The following is a 19,572-nucleotide window of genomic DNA, read 5'->3' on the forward strand; positions in this document are numbered from 1 at the left end:
TCGGTCCCATGTGGAGGGGACGCGGGCAAAGCAGGTTGGGTGTTTTTGGGGAATTTTTGGGGGTCCTGGGAGAGGCAGGGGTGCAGGGTGTGGATATCGAGGTTTCCTTCCCATCCTTTGGGCGCCTTCACTTCTGTTCCTCTCCACAGCAAGAAGGGAAGGGAGCAGCAGAAGGGAGGGAGCAGACGCTGTGGGTTTTTCCAGTTAATTTCATTTCACGGCCCAAACCTCGGGTTTTTGAGGGGCTGACACGAGGAGGACCCTCGTGTCGGGGGCTGGAGCTCCGTGCCGGGGAAAGGACACGGCCAGCCTTCAGAGGACGTCTTTCTGAGTCACGCCTGACCCGTCGCTGCTTTGCAACCAAAACAATTCACACCTAGGGCATATAAATAGAGTGCAATACTCCGCGGTTATTTTTGCAGCCGGAACAGCCGTAGAAGACGGGGGGCGATTTTTTTTTTTTTTTTTTTACTATGTGCCGGGTACCTGACCTCCAGGCGCCAGCTGCTGTGGATTGCTGCCGAACCGCGAAGCCGTGGTGGGAGCTGCCCCCACACCGCCCCGTGCCTGCTCTCCAGCGAGCGTTTTTAGCAGCACGGAGGGGATTTGGGGCTCGGTGGAGCTCCTTCGTCGGCGGGGAGAGCCAGCGTGCATCCCTGGGATGGCGGGAGCTGATGGTGAGGACAGCTGGCCGCTGGGCACGGGGCTGAAACGCGGCGCCCCATGGGGCTGCTGTCACCCAGCCCGAGGGTTTGAAAAGAGCAAAAAGATGCTTCAAAAGGGCGGTTTTAAGACAACCGAGATTACTGGGCTCCCTCTTAAAATATTGGTCTTACAGCAGTTTTGATCCCAAAGCAAATATCCACGTTAAGCGGTCTGCTTTCACACCCCGCTGTTACCCTGGGTTTGAACTCCTCAGGGCAGGGCGAAGGCTGGGAGCAAACCTTTGGGTCGTGCCCGTCCTAGCTGCTTGCATTTCCTTCCTAGCCCGGCAGCTTGACAACACAAATGAACCCGCTCTCGATCCCATGACAACAAAAGCGCACGCGTTTACTCTTGGCTGGTCAATCGAAAGCCATTTGCTTGTTCGGTCGCCGAGGTGTGTGGAGTGAATGTTTAAGTGTGTGTTCAAACAGACCGCATGGAAGGAAAGCTCCTTAAAATATCTCGTATCGCTGGAGAGCCGCTGCCAGCTAGCAAGTAGGAGGAAGCAGTCGGCGATGTAGCACGGGGGGAAGGCTGAGCTCCTGCGCTGCGTGCTCATGCGAGGTGCCGCGAACCCCTGCTGCAGCTGGAGGAGCTCATTGCAGGGAATTGCTGCAGGAGCACGGAGGAATGTGTCCTAGGAGCGTACCTAGGGGCACCTCGGAGGATGCAGTCCGGGGGATTGGAGGGCTCAGGAATGGATGGAGGGGTTTTTTGCGGGGAAAAGTTGTCCTTTCGAGGAGGGGGAATGAGCGAGCGGCTCATGGGGGTCTGGCTGCTGGCCGCTGTGGTCCGTAGCGCGATGCTGGCAGAGGGGAGGAGATCCTCTCTGCCTTGGGGATATTCGTGCCTCTGGAAGAGGAATCAGGCTCGTCCCCATGAGCATGGAGCAGCTCAGGGGGTGCAGGAGCCGAGCTCCCGTGTCAGCGCCTGCGACGTTGCCACCTCCCTGCTTTCCAGGCATTCCCCCTGCCGCCGCCAGCTTCCAGCTCGTGTGCTGGAGCGCATCCTCGGAATGGGCTGACGCAGCCGGTGGCAATGTCTTCTGCTCTGAGATAGTCTGGGGGGGAAAAAAAATAAAAGACTTGATCTACTTTGGAAGCGTAGCTCCCCTTACGGCTGATGCTTCTCCAGGTCCGTGCAGGCGTTTCCCGAGGCACGGGCACGGAGCAGGCAGGTCGCTGCCCCCCTGCGCCCCCCTGCAGTATTTCTGAGCTGATTTCCTTCTGTTCTTCCCACAGGTGGAGAGAGACTTTGAAAGGGAATATGGGAAGCTGCAGCAGTAAGTATGAAGCGTACCGGTAAAACAAGACGAGCAGCATACCTCCCTCTGTGCCCTCTCGTTGCATCTTCCCAGGAAATGTTAGCCGGTTATGCTCTTCCTAGCAAATCGTTCCCTGCCCTGTAATTTCTCATTGTTTGGGGTTTCTTCAGTGGCTGGGTGTCCAAAGGTGTCCTAAGACGTCTTTGCAGTGGGGTTGAGGTTTGCAGATTAGGGCAGCTGTGAAGCAGAGGGTGTAAAATTCCTGGGATACTGGAGGCTTACCAAAGAGCCCAACACCTCCGAGGACAGGGATTGTTTTTACCACGCCGACCGTGTCACGTAAGCTCACAGCTATCATCTGGAAGCATTTGGCTTTACTGCTTGTAAGCAAGCGTAAGGACTTAGGAAAATATGTGGCTTTGAACCAGAGATCACCAAACGAAAAAGGGGGAAAAACCATCTGACAGTAACCAGAAAAGGTTGGGCAGCACTGAACTTCGTAGAGCCCTGCCTGGATATTTTTAACTCATGACAGAAGCCAGCACATTCGGCACGTAAATGATTTGTTGCATGCATGATGCGCTCCGGTTTGTTTCTTTCCAAGTTTCAGGCTTTGCCTTGTTCTTCCATCTTTCAGATTGGAAGATCAGACCAAAAAACTTCAGAAGGATATGAAGAAAAGCACAGATGCAGACTTGGGTATGTGACTGTAGGATACATAGACTGTGAACTTGGCCACAAAGAGATGAAGTGACTTTCTCGAGATCACATGAGTAATCTGTGACAAGCCTGGAAAACAAATCTAGATCTCAGTCCCACTCAGTTTTCTTAGTTACAAGGCCATCTGCACGAGGGCTGCCGAGCAGCAACTCAACCAGGGGAGCTGGAAGCGTGTTGGGGGCTGAGGCCGTGCCTCTCGGGCTGTGCCTTGCTGTGTGGCCTTGGACGAGTCGCTTTCTTTCCTTTGCCTCAGTTTCTAGGACTGAAAACCAGGAGAAATTATTCCGGTTCTCATGTCGGACAGGCAGGAGGAGCCTGTAGCGTTGAGCAATGCCCATTTAGATGCTTCAGCTGAAGGCATCTCGTGCCAGTTGAAGCCAAAAAAACAGCCGCGGCAGCTGGGAGAAGTGGATCCAGAGGGTTCTGGTTCTGGAGCCGAGCAGGGCAGCCTGCTGAGGCACAGCGAGGAGCTGTTTTAAACACAGCTGGCTTTTCTCAGCGTGTCGTTTGGGGTCGTCCCTGTTTGTCCCGGGCTCCCCCAGCTCCGGGAGCCGAGGCAGATGCAGCAGCATCCAGGTGTGGGCTGGATTGGTCCTGCACGTCTCCGGGGAGCTGGGCTCACGGAGGGCTGGAGGAGTGGGCAGGAGCCCCAGTGGGCACCGTGCCAGCAGGAGGGATGGCAAATTCGGGGTTTTCCCATGGTAGAGGCTCTCACCTTCATGTATGTGTGCGTGCTCGGCTATTGCCAGACATAAACACGAATCCCTGCTCTTGCCCACGCTCTCCCACCCTTCCCAGCACAGCACTGGGAGAGGCACCGGTATCCAGGAGTCCTTTCCAGGGTGAAAACTGCCCTTTTTGGGGACTCTGGTCATTGTCAGGGATCCATGGTAAGTTTTTCCTTGTGAAGGATTCCCCTCCCCTCCCTTGCAGTGGGCGTTGTTTATATGGAGCATTTCAAGTCCCGGAGGAGCTGTGGGAGGACTTTCTTTTTCCGTTCTGCTACATGGCAGAGTCACAAATGAGCCTTGGCCAGACCCAGTAAGATCTGATTTCTCATTTAAAGGCATGAAATCGTGAGTGTAAGGGAAGGTTTTGAACGCAGCCCGAGGAAGGATGGCCGAAGGAAGAGGAGACGAATCCGATGGAGCGCTGCGGACTGCCCAGAGGGGATGCCCTGCTTGCTCAGCTAACATTTAGCCCCGGTGTCCGATGCCTGCGGCAGTGCATCAGCTTTGTTGTATTCTCCCGAGTGTCTTATTTCTTCCATTGTACCTCTGTGCCGAGGGGGTTGATTATTCACTCAAACCCTCCCTAGCAGGCTGGACCTGGTGGCCGGAGTCGCCTCCTTCTGCCAAAAGAGATTCAGCTCCGAACGAAGCTGATTTCTCCTCCTGTGCAAAACTTTTCTTGCTCAGCCGCTGCAGCAGCATGCCTGGGAAAAGGGTACGGGCTATTAGCAGCACTCGGTGCTGTGGCTGAAGATCAATAACCCCCTCTTTCCGAAAAAATAAGTAAATAGGGTCTTAAGGAGCAGAGGATGGGAGGAGGATCTTGAATTGCACACCAAAGCTTGGGAAATGGAGTGCAGGTTCCCCACCGGATCAGTGACATTAAATAAGCAGGGGCATCATCGCCCCCTCGGCTGCCGTTTTGGGGCTGTGCAGGTGACATCAGTGACGTTTTACCCCAAGTTTTGTGCTCACCCTGAGAAACCTCAGCTCCTGGCCCAGCCCCGCTGCTCTCCACGTCTCCCCTCGCTGCAGCACGCGTTCGGGGAAGGGAAACTCATTTGTCTTCCAGCCGAGGGAGTTCGGCCGTGCTCGACTCCGTCCCGTTCTGGCACAAATCCTTCCTCAGATGTGGTCGCACATATGGATTATAGCCCATCTGTTTCAAGGTTTAAATGCCTAAACCCTTCATGTTGGGGTAATAGACGGTAGCTTTGTTACTCCGCAGTTAGCCTCTCCTTCTGCACCGAGCTGCCCAGCCATTTAGCTTCTGAGCTCCGTATAATTGTGTGTAACCTTTAAATCGGAACGTTTAACCCCCTGATTTATGATCTTAAGCCCCATTATTCAGACCACTTTAACTTTCTCTATCTGAGCTCATACAGTAGGAGCCCTTCCAGAGCTCCTCTGCAGCACGGCTCGAGCATCTGGCTTTCTGATCTTAAACTGAATAACTTCCAGCAGCAGTGCTGACGAAAGAGAACATTTTTTATTTTTTTAGTAGCCGTGGCTTTGTTTTTTTTCTTCTTCATTTTGTATCGACGCTTGGCTTTTTGCTCATCTTTTCCCCTTCCGTACCTTAGTTATTTCGTTGGTCTTTTGTCGAGGCCCTGTCGTGGTGGGGTTTAATTTTTCTTTTCGAAGACCGAATGGGTGGGAGGACGGATTTGTCTGATGGAAAGCGAGCAAAAGGGCTTGGCAGGGCAGGAACCGAAGCCCTTCAGACTGACCTGGCCTTTCTGGATTTCCTGGTGGCGGTCTCGGGGTCTGAAGGGACTTTGGTCTTTGCATTTTCCTCTTGCTTCTGGAGTCGGTTTCCACGGGCAGAAAAATGAGGCTCATTGAGGGAAAGTGCTTAGCAAGCTTGTGTCTCTGCTGCTTGGTGTAGTGCCTATTTTGAGAGAAAAAGAGAGAAACCTCGTCTTCCAGTCCTGTCAGTCTGGTCCTTTTCCACCAGCACTAAATCCACTTCAGATATATATTTTTGTGAAGCTGTTTGAAAGACTTAATGGACTGTGATTTTTCTCATTGTGGAAGAGCTGTAGTGAGCCTGAGAGTGACACTTAATAGTCTGTCAAGAAAAGACATAAAAAAAAAACCATCTACATTTTGTTTTTTTTTAAAGAGAACAGCGGTTTTGTTAGTCTGGTATTATTTCTGGCAGCATCACAAGCCGTACATCAAAGTGGTGCAGGCTTAACTTATATAAAAACAGTTCTTGGGGTGTTTACATGAATGAATGGCTGTTTTTTTCCCTTCTCATCCCTCACCCGGTGCTGAATGTCCCCCAGGAAGGTTGTGCTGACCTCCCCTTGGGTGCAGAGGTCCCCGAATCCGTCCCGTTGCAGGGTTTGGGCTGAGTTCCCCAGGGATGTGCGCGGGTGTGCAGCTCCCGGCCGCTCAGACCTGTCCCTCTCCGCTTCCCTTCGCACGCCCCCGGCCCCGTCCACGCTCAGCCATGTCCAAGTCGGCCGTGAAAATCTCTTCGGACCTGCTGTCCAACCCCCTGTGCGAGCAGGAGCCCGGCTTCCTGGAGATGGTCACGGCCTTCGACACGGCGATGAAGAGGATGGACTCCTTCAACCAGGAGAAGGTGAGGGTGGCTTTGGGGAGGCAGGGGGTGCTCGGGGGTAGCTCCGTCCCTTCCAGCCGCATCCTCCTTCCCTCTTTGTCCTCACCTCCAAGGTGTTTCCCCCATCAAACTCTCCATACACGCTTTTTCTGACTCTGGTTGTGCCGGGGGTTTTAGCGCACGGGAGAAAGATTGCTCGTTTTTAGTTAAAGGGCACCGTGGTGCCGCCCAGCCCGTGGCAGGCGCCGTGCAAACGCTTTTCCGACGAGCCTGGCGTGTAATCATCCCTCTTGCTTCCGACAGGTGAATCAGATCCAAAAGACGGTCATAGAGCCTTTGAAAAAGTAAGTACCGGCCTCGTCTCGGGTGTTTGTCATAACCGTGCTCCTTTTTAAAGCTGCTTACGCCGCCGTGACAAACCGGCGTCCCCTCGGTGGCAAAGGCGGAGAGCTCGTGTCCAGGTCTGCCAAATTTATTTATCCGTACTTTAAAGAACACCTGGGATGAGTGATTATGACTGCATTGGATCATTCAGAGGTGTGCTGGTTGCTTCCAACATTTCGTTCCAGTTAAAAAAGACAAAGCATGAGCGGGCAGCGGGCCGGGGCGGTGCGGTCCAGCCCAGCGCTGCGGGCACCGAGCGCTTGCGTGTTTGAGGAGCTCCTTTCCTGTGCAGGTTTTCTAAATAAAAAGCGTAGAGGCATGGAAATGTTTTTAGTTTGCTTTAAGGGAAAGCTACTCCGTGTTTTTGTAGCATATCCACACAAAAGGAAAAAGTCATTGTAGTGCCATGTAGGCAGTGGGCAGGTGGGGAATAGGGACAGGAAACCAGGTGGCGTTCCCAGTCCCCAGCTGATAACCGATGAAGGGTTGGGATATCCAAGACCCTGGAAAAGCTTCTCGCAGCCCTCTGCACGATGCTTTAAATGCTTCAGAAACTGCAGACATGTAGGGACCCCCCTGTCTGGAGGAGCATGGTCCTTGTGCCCTGGGGCTGGGGGCTGCAGGGCTTTGGGGCTTGGGGCTTGGGGGTTTTGGGGCTGCAGGGCTCTGGGGCTGGAGGCTGCAGGGCTTTGGGGCTGGGTCTGCAAGGCTTTGGGGCTGGGGTCTGCAGGGGCTTGGGGCCGCAGGGGCTTGGGGCTGCAGGGCTTTGGGGCTGGGGGCTTCAGGGCTTTGGGGCTGGGAGCTGCAAGGCTTTGGGGCTGGGACTGCAAGGCTTTGGGGCTGCAAGGCTTTGGGGCTGGGAGCTGCAGGGCTTTGGGGCTGGGACTGCAAGGCTTTGGGGCTGCAAGGCTTTGGGGCTGGGAGCTGCAAGGCTTTGGGGCTGGGACTGCAAGGCTTTGGGGCTGCAAGGCTTTGGGGCTGGGAGCTGCAGGGCTTTGGGGCTGGGGCTTTGGGGCTGGGGGCTTCAGGGCTTTGGGGCTGGGGGCTGCAGGGCTCGGGGGCTGCAGGGATTTAGGGCTTTGGGGCTTCCCCAGGCAATATATCTGCAGCCAGGCTCGGTGCGGGTTGCCAGACCCCTCTCCAAACCGTGCCCATCCACAGCTCGCATCGCTCGGAACTAAAACCTTAGCGGGGCGTGCGAGCTGAAGGTGCTGACACCGTTGCTCTGGGAGCAGGTTTCCCCATTTTCCCCTTTTCCTCCCTGCCGTCAGAAGTTAACTTCAGCCGCGCGGTGCGTCACGGCTCGGTCGTGCCTCGGCGCCGCAGCAGTTTTGTCACCGAGTTGACAAAAAATTGGGTTGTTGACAAAAAAATTCACCTCTGCCTGCCCGATTGCCAGCGGTGCTGGCAGCCCTGAGCGGTGTCGGTGTCGCAGACTGTCCCCCCCAAAACATTTTAGGGTCGCTGCCACCGCTGCGCCAAACATCTCCTGAAAGCCGGAGCTTTGCTGCTTTTGTTAGGGGAACGGAGCAGGCGAGCGAAAATAAAATAAAATGACTTTAATATGACAGTAAGTGTTGCAAATTGCTGAATAACAATTTTAGTTTAGCTTTGACACGGGGTGTTTTTTTGTGTGTTTTTTTTTCTTTTTTTTTCTTAAAGTTGTTGTTTCTGCCCAAATCTGAAAGTAAAAATCCTCGCGTACCGCTCCGCGCGTGAGGTTACGCCGCGCTGCTGTTCGGGGGATGTTCGGTGACTCAAGCATCGCCCCGGTCGCCTATCAACGGCCAGAAATTCTTGGTTATTTAGGGAAAAAACATGAAGAAAGGAAGAAAAAAAACACAGGCTTTTGCTGTGGAATTGTGTTGCTTATTATCTAGATTGTCCTCATGAAAGATACATTAACTTCTTCTTCCAGCATTCTGTTAAAATTGGAAGAAGGGCTCGTGCGTCTGAAATCTTCCCTTTTTTTTTATTTTTTTTCTTCCAACTCGTGGTGAAAGGAACAAGAATACCTTTTATTTTTTTCCTGCAAACCTCGCCTTGTGTTTTAAACCCTGGGCAAGCTTTAGCTCGAGGTGACGAAGCCGTTCCTACGTCGCCGCTGTCGTTCGGCTCGGGGCGGAGGCGCAGGAGGGGCAAGACCCCTTTGGAGGCATCCGTGCAGGATCACGTCGTGTTATTCCTGCCCTAGGGAAACACCAGGGAAATTCTGGAGCCTTGCAGGACACGGGGCTGGTTGGCCCGAGCACGGCGTGGTGCTTCGCTGCGAGGTTTCCTTGCACAAGGCGAGGCGCTCAGGTCGCCTTTTATCAGCCCCGTCCTTGGTTAAATGGACACGAGGGTGTTTACTTCAAGGCCCTGGCTCCTTCCCAGTCCTGGCAATTCTCTCCAACTTCCTAAATTTCCATTGGACTCGACTGTGGTGTTTTGTTTTTTTTTCCCTTCCTGCCCTTTGGCACCTGCGAGCGGTCGCTGCGTGCTCTTAAACGGCTCCCGCCCCCCGCCTGCAGAGGCTGCGCCTCGGTGCCGAACGAAAAATGAACAAAAATCGTTCCCTTCCCTCCCTCTTTGTGACTCCAGCAGCATAGGTACGTGCGAGGACGAGCCAGGAACATTTCTGAGGAGCCCAAGGGTCCTTTCGGAGGCTGACGAGATGCAGGAGAGAAACGCAAAGCTTGCGCCTCCCCTTGTCCTGCTGCCGGAGAAAGCCCGGCGACGTTTCGGGGGTAAAAGTTTGGGATTAATGCAAGCTGCCTCGGGGAGCTCTGATTTCCAGCTAGGTGGGGCTTCCCCGCTCCGAGACGGCTCTCCCCAGCCTCTCCCAAACTGGCTTTGACCTAGAAACGGGCTCTGCTCCGACAGCTGCGCTTTATTACGGCTTCACTGGTGGTCTTCTGTGGTTTATTAGCCAAAGACACAGATAAGTATAAGCCAAGCAATTAGCGGTGCCGGTAACAGGCTGTAATCAGAGGCACATGTGCAGTGCAGGCTCCACTCGGTTGTCCGGGGACGGTAGGTTTGGGGGAAATATATTACGTCGAACCACGTAGAAGAAAGCAGCAGTGGATTTGAAGGGGGCTCGGGCTGGGAAAGGGGAGCTGGGGGAGGTCAGGAGGGATCTGCTCCCCTCCTGCAGCCCAAATTCACGCCAGATCAGCATTTTTGGGGCACGGCAAGAGGAAAGCAGCTGGGTCTTCGCTTCCCTCTCCCTGTTTCCAGCGAGGTGCGTCGGGGCCGGTGCCAGACCGCGCGCCGTCACCTCGGTGTCCCTTCTGGCGTGCCGGTGGCTGAGGAAGGAAGCGGCTTAGCGGAGCCAGGTGGTTTGGAGATTCACAACCTTTAATGCCTTTCGCGTTCGGAGCCGCTTTTCATCCCGCAGCCTCTCGGTTTAACCAGCTCCGTCCGTCTGAGCGGCGGCCGCGGTGTCACCCTGGTGCCACCGTCCCCTTGGCTCGTGGCATCGTCCCCGTCCCCATCCCCATCCCCCTGCTGCAGCAATTCACTTAAAGCCAGATATAGGTCCGAAAACCCAACATTTAGCTCCCAAATCCCATCCGGGGAGCAAAAACCACCCCGAGAGGAGCAGCCAAGCCCTGCTGCCCCCCCAGCCGTGCACGCACAAGGGTCTGGGGGCTTCTCACCCCCCCCCGTCCCCCTGAGCCCTCGCCCTGCACATCCTCTCCTGGCAGCAGCGGCGCTCACCGGCCGCGAGGAGCCCCAGGGGTGCCGGGGACCGGAAAAGGAAAAGCGGCTTTCGTGTCCTTACGGGCCCCTAATGAGGATTTCACGCACAAAGCTAGCCACACGGCTGCCCGGCACCCCCCCGGCCCGCGGCTCTTAGCCTAAATCCCCAGCCCGCTTGGGGTATTTTTATTTTCATCTTATTTGATTTTATTTTTTTTTCTGGTGCTCCTCGCTCTGGCTCGGAAGGGCTGGTTTTCATTTCCCCTTCCTGGTGGGCGGACGGGCCCACGACGGACGCGTGGGCACGGGCTGAGGCATGGCAGGCATCCCCCAGCATAGCCCGCATGCTGAGCCTTCCTCGTGCCTCTCCGGACCTCCTCCTCCTCCTCCTCCTCCATCACTTCTGCGTCTCCACAGCTCTTTGTCCCCCCATACCCGGTGCTACCCCTGCACAATTGCTTTTACTTTTATTTTCCAAGCCCCTGTGCCTACAGTAACGCCGCAGGGATGAGCGCACGTGCGTGCCCGCCCGGTCATGCTTGGGGCACTTGCAAAACGGGGAGGAAAAATACATTTTAGCATCATTTTTCCCTGCGCCTCGAGCCCTTTTCTCAATTGTAATGCTCCAAATATTGGCTGAGGTCAGTGTCAGGGGGAAGCCACGTGCCCAGACCCGGCGAGCCTGGGCCCAGGCGGGTGCCCGGCGCTGGCAGCGGGCTCGTCCTGCTGCTCCAGCACCCCAGCAGACGAACGCCAGAGCTGGGCAGCCGGCTCCGTGTCACTCCGGAGGGGGAAATTTCCAATTTTCGAGCAGGAGACCTGGCGGCAGGGCTGGCGAGCTAACGAAGGCGGCAGCGGTGGGATCCTGACGGCGCTTTGATCCCCCGTGGCAGCTCCCTGTCCCTTAATTACGGCAGGCTGGAGCGGAGACGAGGTGGCAACGGTATTTATAATTCAGAGAATCGGGTGATTTATTATTTTTTTCTGAAAAAAAAGTAAAAAATAAATTATTTTTTCAGGGCTAAACCGTCATCCTAAGAGGAGCTCACCGGTATGTTTCCCCTTCTCCCCTGGCGGGCAGCGGGGAGGCAGTGATTTGGATTTCCTTTTTGTTATCCCCTCGTATCTCCCCTCACCTGCTCCTCCTAAGCTGCCTGCGCCGTAATCCGCTGCCTAAAAAGTGACAAGGAGCAGCGGCAGCTTATTCTGCAAGCTGCTTTCGTGGCCGGGGCCCTAATGCCCCGTGCTGCTGCTGTTTCACCTCCGCTCCCGTGCTGTTTTCAGCACCGTACCCAGCAAATTTTCTCGGAGCCAGCTCCAATTTTCACTTTTTTGTGTTAAAAGGGGGGCACGGAGCAGGAGGCTGGGGTCTGGGCATGTTTTTGGCTGTCAGAACCGCTCGCCTGGTATAAAAGCAGGGCCTGGGTGGCACATCCAGGGGATGGTGTTGGGCTTATCGGTAAATACCAACGCCTGTGGGGCTTTCCATCCCCGTCTGTCGGCGCATTTTGCAGCGGGAGGAATCCTCCTTCTCCTTGCTCCACGTGCAGGGGATGGGTGAAACAACCAGGATTTGCTTTTGAGGCTTCCCTTGGCTTGCTAAAATGCGGCTCCTGCCGCTGGGGTTGGTGTTTTGAGCTCGTTTCCATTCCCTTTGCTTTTTGGTGGTCGCTCCCCCGTGGGCTTGCCACCCCTCGTCCCTTGTCTTCGAGCCTGGCTGCCGGGCTTAAAACGCTAAATCAAGCTCCTGGGAAAAGATTTGGGATGCTCACGGGGTTGTTGGGGCAGGGACTGGGAGGCAGGGGGATGTGCTTGGAGCTGCTGGGGGCTTTTTTGGCTGCCAGGCTTTCCACCAGGAGGGTTTGTAATTAACGCGCGGGATGTTTGTGCGGCCGCTCGGCCGTTTGTTACGTCCTGGGAATAACTTGGCAGGCGCGGGGATCTTCCTATCGCCCGCCACTTGTGTTTACCACCCCTGGCACGTGGCTTGAGATCGCGTTTCTGTACGCGGCTCCCTCCTGTAAAAGGGGAAAAAACCCGGGCAGGGCTTCAAAATGGCAAAGAAAGCCAATTCTCCCCTACCTTCGGGTGAATCTCAGTGCTCACGGGCTAACGGGGAGATCATACGGAGTAATTTAATTCCTTCGAGGGGCAGCCTCGCCTCGCTGCGGATCAGGCCGATGGAGCAGCACGCTTCCCTGCCTGAGCCGATCTAAATCACGTGAAAATGAAGCCAGGTGGCTCAGCGACCCGCTGCGAGCATCTCCGGCACGGGACGAGCTCACCGAGGTGTCCGGGGAGGGTCAGGGGGGCTCAGGCTCCTCCTGCTCCTGCCAGGGAGAAGGAGAACCTCGCCGAGACACAGCCGGAGATGCCACCAGCCAAGCCGGCACCCGACGGGGTTTCGATGGTTTTTATTCAGCCCCAGCACCCGGCGGTTAGGGGCCGAGGAGCTGGCACGGTGCGTCGCGCTCACGGCTGCTTACAGGGCTGAACGCCCCCCCTCGCTCTGAAAAGCAGAAATAATCCGTGCATTAAAAGGCCTTGGGAGACAGTAGCTGCTGTGCCTACACGGTACCAGCCTCGATCTGCAGCTTCAGCAGCTCTTTTGATTTTTTTAAAGCACCAACGGAGTACGGCGGCCTCCCGTTACGGGCTGCAAAATCTCAGCGAGTCGATGTTAGGGACAAAAAAGGGGAAAAAAAATAATCGAGTTGATGCTAGGGACAAAAAAGGGGGAAAAAAAAACGCTCGAGTTGATGCAAGGGACAAGAAAACGATCCAGCCTTTTTGGCTTTAAAACCAGATTTAACTTCAAAGCGCGTGGAAAGTATGCCGCCGATGGTCTCCTGCGTTCTCCCTTGCTGCTTTTTGGAGCCAAAGGCTTTGCTCTTGCCCTGCGGTACGGGGTTTGTCGGATATAAAAGGGCTGCACGCTAATTCTCCGCTCCTCTCGGTGCCTCTTTTCATGTGTGAGCACCGGGGAAGTGCCGAGCGGGCGGGAGAAAGCTCTCAAAAGACAGGAAAAACGCAGTTTAAATCCAGCACACGGTGCTGACACGATGCTTGGCAGCCCCGGAGGTGGCTTTTTGGTGCTCTGCCACCCCGCAAGCTGGTGACGGGACCGTTCCCGGCCCCATTCCCGACTTCTCCTGCCCCACACATCGCGGGGGAGCAGCTGGGCTTGTGGGGTCGAGGCCACCCCGTCAGCACCGGGGAGACACCCGGTGGTTCAAGGTTCTTTGCCCCCTGTCGGGGACGTAACCCAGAAACCAAGACGTGGCCCTGTGGCCTGATGGCGCTGCTTGTCCCCATTACCAGCTCGTTAATAATTGGGATTATTTCTGCAGAAGCTGCAACCGGGAGCTGCTGACGTTACAGTTTTGCTGCTGGCACGGAGCGCGTGCGCCTTTGTGCCGTGTCCACCTCGAAATCGGGGCACCCCGACCCGTCCCTCCGTGCAGCCCCTTGTTCCCGTGCCACGTCCTCAGCCACCCGGCCCTTTCGGGGCACGTTTTGGGGATCACCGTGCGGAAAAAGAGGAGGAATTTTCGCCGCAGCCCGTGGGACGGTGAGCCCTGCGCTCGGAGCCCTGCGCAGCCGGGACCCGGGGGGAGCCCCCGCAGGCTGCTGGCGTCCCGATGTAACGGAGCGGGAGGTTTACCATAAAAAGCAATGTCAGGGCAGCAGCATCTGACACTCGGGGGGCCAGCTGGATGGCAGGGTGACGCCCGGCCGGCGTCCCGCTCCCTGATGACTTTTTCAGGTTGCACGGGGCCGTAATTCAGCTCCCAGCTGCGCCTCCCGCGATGGACGCGGCTGGCAGAGCCCGCGGCGGGTGGCGCCGTCGTTCCCGGTGCCAGGACTGGGGGCTGCCCCCACGGGTGGTCTCTGGAGACCGCTGTCCCCGTGGGATGTCCTCGGGAGGGTGCCCGGGGAGGTCGGGGGGCTCTCGGGGGTGTTCGGGAGCGGCAGCCGGGCGGTGGTTTTGAGGTTTTGCTCGGAGTGGGGACGCCAGCGAGTGAGCGCGTGGCAGCGTGGGTGTCCTCAGCCATCGGGGCCGCGGAGCACGGCCGTGTTCCGCCGTCCAGACGGGGAATGATTAAACCCCAACCTGCTAAAGCTCGGGGACAAAAGGCTCCGGCTCTGTGCACGGTGGCACGGCACGGCGGCACCTTCGGGGTGAGCACGGGGAGATGAGGTTTGAACAGCACCGGCCTCGCCGTGCGCTGCCGCAGACGCCCAGGGCTCGAATTTGGGAGCAAAGCTCCGGGTCCTGCCTTCCCCTCTCCCGGAGCTGCTGGCTGCCTCTGCTGCCACGCTCCGAAATATTCCCTCGTCCTCGCCGTCAGATGTTCCCCTTCCCTCGATTTGTAACACGTTTTAATAATAGGAAGCTTCCCCTAGCCTGGCGCGTTGTTGGCCGCCGCCGGTCCTTCTGTTTGGGGTGCGGAGCGCTTCTCCAGCCGTGCCGTACGGGAGACGGGGATTTGGGATGAGGGATTGCCCCAAAAACTGAGGAACGGGGCCGGCAGCTGTAGCAGTGACTATTTTTCCTGCTCCCTTCACCTTTGGGTGGCTCGGCAAAGCCCAGGCCAGAGCGAGCCCCACTCAAGGCACGTGCAGGTGCTTGGGTTTTATTTCTCAGGGCTCGAGCAGGATTTTTTTGGGGCTGGGATTGATCCCGAGAGCTGACCCTTGAGAAGGGGACTGCAGCCGACGGGCAGAGGCAGGGCACCACGCAGGGACGTTCCTAAACACTTCGGTGCCGCTCCCGTGCCTGCTTTTTGCTTTTCAAAGCCAAATATTGGGGAAAAAAACGCATTAGCTAGCTACGCACGCACAAGGAAATGGGGAAAAAGTGTTATTTTTTTTTCCTCTTTGCTTTGCTCGCCCGAATTAACAGCATTGTTCTCCGGGGCAGCTTCCGTCCCCGTCCCAGATAAGGCAGCTTTCCCTGTTCTTAAACACGGCAGCTGGGAGAGAGGGGGAAAGCCGTTAAAAATAAAGAATTAATGGTAAAACCAGAAGGGCTGGCAGGCAAGCCCAGAAGCAGGTTGGGACCTTCAGAGCGCTTTTACCAGGCTTCCCAAAACGGGCTAGATTTTCGTAGTAATTGTTCAAAAACACACCCCGAAACTCGTGGATTGACCCTAAGAAAAAACCCAAAACCTTGGCAAGGACTCACAAATAGTGTATATATGTAACGTCAGCCTTTCTTCCAGCCTCCTGGAGGAACCTAAGGAAAGCTTTTGTGCTGGGGCCGGGCTGCGCTGACCCCCCCGGGTGGTGTTATTCAGCATTTTCTCAATCCTGGCCCTGCACGGGGCTGACTTTTGGAAAGGAGCGGGGCCGGCGGCGCGAGGGCAGAGCAGGGATTGCAGCTCCCGGCCGTGTTTCTCCTCCATCCCCTGCGTTTTGCCGTGCCGGGGCCGTATCCTGCGCCCTGCTGGCCCCTCTCAGCACCTCCCAGGGCTTCGTTTGCTTCTCCTGGCCCGTCGTGGTGCAGCTGTTGGAAGAAGCTGCGGGAGATCTGAAGGGCTTTGTAGTGCAACGACGGCGCGTGACGAAATGGGGATTTAGGGGGCACCTGGGGCGCGACGGCGGCGCTTTTTCCCCGGCTCCACCTGCCTGTCGGGACAGCAGCGGGGCTGCCGAGTGTCCCCTTTGCAATTTGGGGTCTTTGGGGTGGCAGATTGCTTGGGGGGCTTTTGGGGTGGCACATTTTCCCGGGGGGCTTTTGGGGTGGCACATTCCCCGGGGGGGCTTTGGGGTGGCACATTTCCCCGGGGGGCTTTGGGGTGGCACATTTCCCCGGGGGGCTTTGGGGTGGCAGGTTGTCTTCGGTGTCACATCCCTGCTCAAAACCCTCCTGTCGTCTTCTCCCCGGCAGGTTCAGCAGCGTGTTCCCCAGCCTGAACATGGCAGTGAAGCGCCGCGAGCAAACCCTGCAGGACTACAAGCGCCTGCAGTCCAAGGTGGAGAAGTACGAGGAGAAGGAGAGAACCGGCCCCGTCCTCGCCAAGCTGCACCAGGTACGGCCCCGAAGCCTTGGGGCAACCCTGGCCACGAGCTACGTGGCCACTTGGGAGCCCAGGGCTGGGGTGAAGCGCTCTCAGAGCCACGCTGAGCTTTCTGTTTGCAAAATAAAGGGAAATAAAAAAATCCACAGGAAGCGAAAACGCTGGGACGAGCAGGCGGTGGGCGGAATTCCCCTCGCCCTCAGCGCCTGCCCGAGCAGCTGTACGCAGAAAGGCAGAGCTCAGAGCCTCCCGAGTCGTTGTGCTTGCCACCTGTTGCAAAAAAAACATTCGTCCTGGAAAATCGCAGTAATCGGTCCACAGGCAGCTTCGCCAGATTCCCTTTTCTCTCCCGAATTTGAGCAGAATCGCCATTATTTTATTATTAAATTCTCGCCCGAAGTCCCGCTCCCGCAGAACGTTTGCGGGATCCTGGAAGGAGCCGGGTGACTTTCTCGGGAGCCAAAAGACCGTGGATTTTCTGAAGACAAAATGAAGTTTTGTGTTAAAGAACAGCCCTATCGGCGCTGACAAAAGAGACCTCAGATTTAGTCATAAGCCGCTTACTTTGCTTAGCCTCGGTGCCTAAAGCTGCGGCTGGAAAACTGCGAGTGCTTTTGTCCTGGTGATTAAGCAGGTTTTAGTTATTTCATTTTTTTTCACCCTAATTAACTTCCCTGTGATATAATTTCCACCCCCCCCCCCCCCCCGCCCCCGCAAAGACCTTAGCTCACCGCGGCGTGAGCTCAGACGCCCGCTGGAGCCAGAGCTGCTCTTAAGAAACCCCAAACCCCGAATTCGTGTCCCCGAATTTGGTGGCGAACTGGGGAATCTCAGCAAGGGCTCGCCGTCGAGTTTGGTGCCTTTTTTGGCGCAAAGCCCGGTGCTGCTCGATGCTGGATGAGTTCAAACACTTCTCCCCACTGAATTAAAACGCTCCCAGTCCCAGCCTAGCTGCCTTTCTGCCCGATTCCTGCCCGACCCCAAGTTCGCTCCTTTCCACCCGGCGTCGCGCGCGGGGTTTTTGGCACCGCGGCGCCCCCCCCGCCCGTCGGAATTGCGGCAGGATTAAGCGGCAGACTTGGACGGGTCTAATATTTCACTGCCCACCCCCTCCTGCCCTTTTCCACACCATCCCGGAGACATTTCCCTTTCTCCCCACGCTTCTGTTTAAAGAAGCCGGGTGGGCTCGCTCAGCTGAAGGTCACGGGCGAAAGTGGAGAGGGGAGAAGCTCTTGGGAATCACAGGGCGTGAGGCTGGGGGGACACAGCGCTGGGGGACAGAGCCCTGGGGGGACACAGCCCTGGGGGACACAGCCCTGGGGGCTCAGCACCAGCTTGGCCAGTCCCGGAGCCGCTGGGGTGTCCTCTGGGGACATTTTTTTGCCCACGTCCTCCTGCAGGGAGAGGAGCAGCCAGCTCGTGGTCTCCTCTCCAGCAGCCCCCGTGGTGTCCTGAGGCTTTCCCGATGGCCTGCGGCAGAGCTGGGGCCCAAAATTTGGGTTTTCTGGTCACCGGTTGTCCTCGGGTCAGGGCACATCCTCGCAGCTCTGCCCATGGCAGGGCTTTCCCCGGCGCCTGACTCCCCTCCCGTCTCGTTTCGCAGGCCCGCGAGGAGCTGCGGCCGGTGAAGGAGGACTTCGAGGCCAAAAACAAGCAGCTCCTGGAGGAAATGCCCAAGTTTTACAGCAGCCGCATCGATTACTTCAAGCCCAGCTTCGAGTCCCTCGTCCGGGCGCAGGTGAGATTAGCTCCAGAGGTCCCCCGGGCCTGAATTGCCCTCGAGCAAGCCACTTTCTTGAGCTGGGCACCACCTAGGTAACACGTAGCCATCCTCTGGCTCCTATACCCAAACCCACAGCGATTTTATTACTGTGAAAGGGCAGAGGGAGCGATGCTGGGACACCGGGCAGGTCGCCAGGGGATGCTGCCCTGGCAGAAGAGCAGGTTGGCTTTCTGCTGGCACCCGTGGTGCTGTGGTGCGGGCTGCCTGCCCGACGGAAAGGACATCTGGGGGTGATTTCACCATTTCCTGCAGGTCTGCCTCAAATCAGGTCCGTTCCTGGTGCCCGTGCCATGTCCTGCCCCGTGCGGAAGGCGCTCCGAGCCCTGCTTGTACGTTAACCACCGGCGTTCGGTGGCTCGTCGGCTCTGTTGTGCTTTTGCGCTCGTGGTCCTGAGCTCGGATTTTGGTGGAGATGATGAAAGGAACGCTCAGGGCTCAGCCTGAGGATTTCTGGCTGGTGGTAACCAGAGCTGGCGCGTGCTGGCAGAGACAGGGGAGGCTGCGTAATGCGCGCACGGAGGGTTTGCAGGAGGGGTGGCCTACATAAAGCCCAGCTTGCTTTCCTTCCCATCCTCAGCTCGCTCCCGTGCTTCGCTGCTGCTCCTCCTTCGCCTTCTTCTCCTCTCGCCCCTTCCTCGAGGCTGGGGAGGAACAGCACCGGGATCTGACCTGCATCGAGCACGGGGGAGCAGCGCTGGGCTCTCCCCTTAGCACGGAGCACGATCTTGTCCAGGCAGGCAGGATTTGGGGCTCCAACCCCTTCTCCCCCCGCTGCAGGAGCTTTGGGAAGGTCTGACCCTCGGGCACCTCGGCCACCTGCGTGTGCTGAGCACCAGGAGGCGGTGACATCCCCGCTGCTGCTGGCGGGGGCGTTCGTAAAGGAGCTGCTGCAGCGACCCAGGTGCCGCGGGACGGCTGCGGGGAGGTGCGGGGAGAAGGAGCACGTGTTTGGGCTCACCTCCGGCTCGGGGGCCTCGCTGCAGAGCTGCCAGCGAGCTGCCTGCAGGCTGATTCACCTAGCAGATGGCGCCCGTTCCCCCTGCCGCCGCCTGGTTCGATGCTGGGGATGCTGTTCTAGCTGTTCCCTTAGCAATCGGGAGCGCGGGGCTCTGTGTTCCAGCCGTGGCAGCTGAAACAACCAGACTCCCTGGAGCCACGGCGAAGTTTCGCCGGCCCTTCCCCCTGCCAAGCTACGCGAACCCTCCCCGGCCGCTCGCTGTGGGTGGCTCGTTTGGCCGAGACCTTGAAACCCAAATGCCGGCTGCCCTATCTGGGCATCGGGGGAGCTGCTGGCGCTTTCCCCGGAGAGCAGCCTTGCCCCTCCGTCCTTGCCCAAAATGTCCCTGCCTCCTTTTTTCTGCCAGCTGGCTGCTGCCTCCGCTCGTCGGGAGCCCGGCATGGATGCTGGGGTGAGCCGGAGCAGGGTGCCCCGAGCAGGGTGCCCCGAGCAGGGTGCAGGGTGCCACAGCACCCCCACCCTGCTGCTCCCACAGGCCTCGTTGGGGCCCACCCCCCCCCCCCCCCCCCCCAGGTTCTGCACACCCCAGGGGCTGCGCAGCGTTTCCCCTGCTGCAGATGGCTGAAAAAAAAAAAAAGAAAAAAAAAAAAAAGAAAAAAAAAGGGAAGTGGCTTGCCCAAGGTAACTTAATGAGTCAGTGGCGAGCCAGGAATAGCACCCGGGAGCCCTGACTCACTGCAGCGGC

At 57.2% G+C, this 19,572-nt stretch overlaps 1 protein-coding gene across 5 annotated transcripts in view; it reads left to right on the forward strand.

The window, feature by feature from the left end:
• BIN3 (bridging integrator 3) overlaps nt 1-19,572 on the forward strand; it is a 39,185-nt gene that overhangs the window by 15,470 nt on the left and 4,143 nt on the right. For all 5 annotated transcript variants that reach the window (XM_040538287.1, XM_040538283.1, XM_040538288.1 and 2 more), the window contains 6 exons: nt 1,947-1,987; nt 2,607-2,668; nt 5,877-6,013; nt 6,296-6,336; nt 15,957-16,098; nt 17,690-17,824. In XM_040538287.1, the coding sequence (XP_040394221.1) occupies nt 1,947-1,987; nt 2,607-2,668; nt 5,877-6,013; nt 6,296-6,336; nt 15,957-16,098; nt 17,690-17,824 (558 nt within the window). The remainder of the gene's footprint in view (nt 1-1,946; nt 1,988-2,606; nt 2,669-5,876; nt 6,014-6,295; nt 6,337-15,956; nt 16,099-17,689; nt 17,825-19,572) is intronic.

This window comes from Cygnus olor, chromosome 27 (genome assembly GCF_009769625.2).
Source record: "Cygnus olor isolate bCygOlo1 chromosome 27, bCygOlo1.pri.v2, whole genome shotgun sequence".
NCBI lineage: Eukaryota > Metazoa > Chordata > Aves > Anseriformes > Anatidae > Cygnus > Cygnus olor.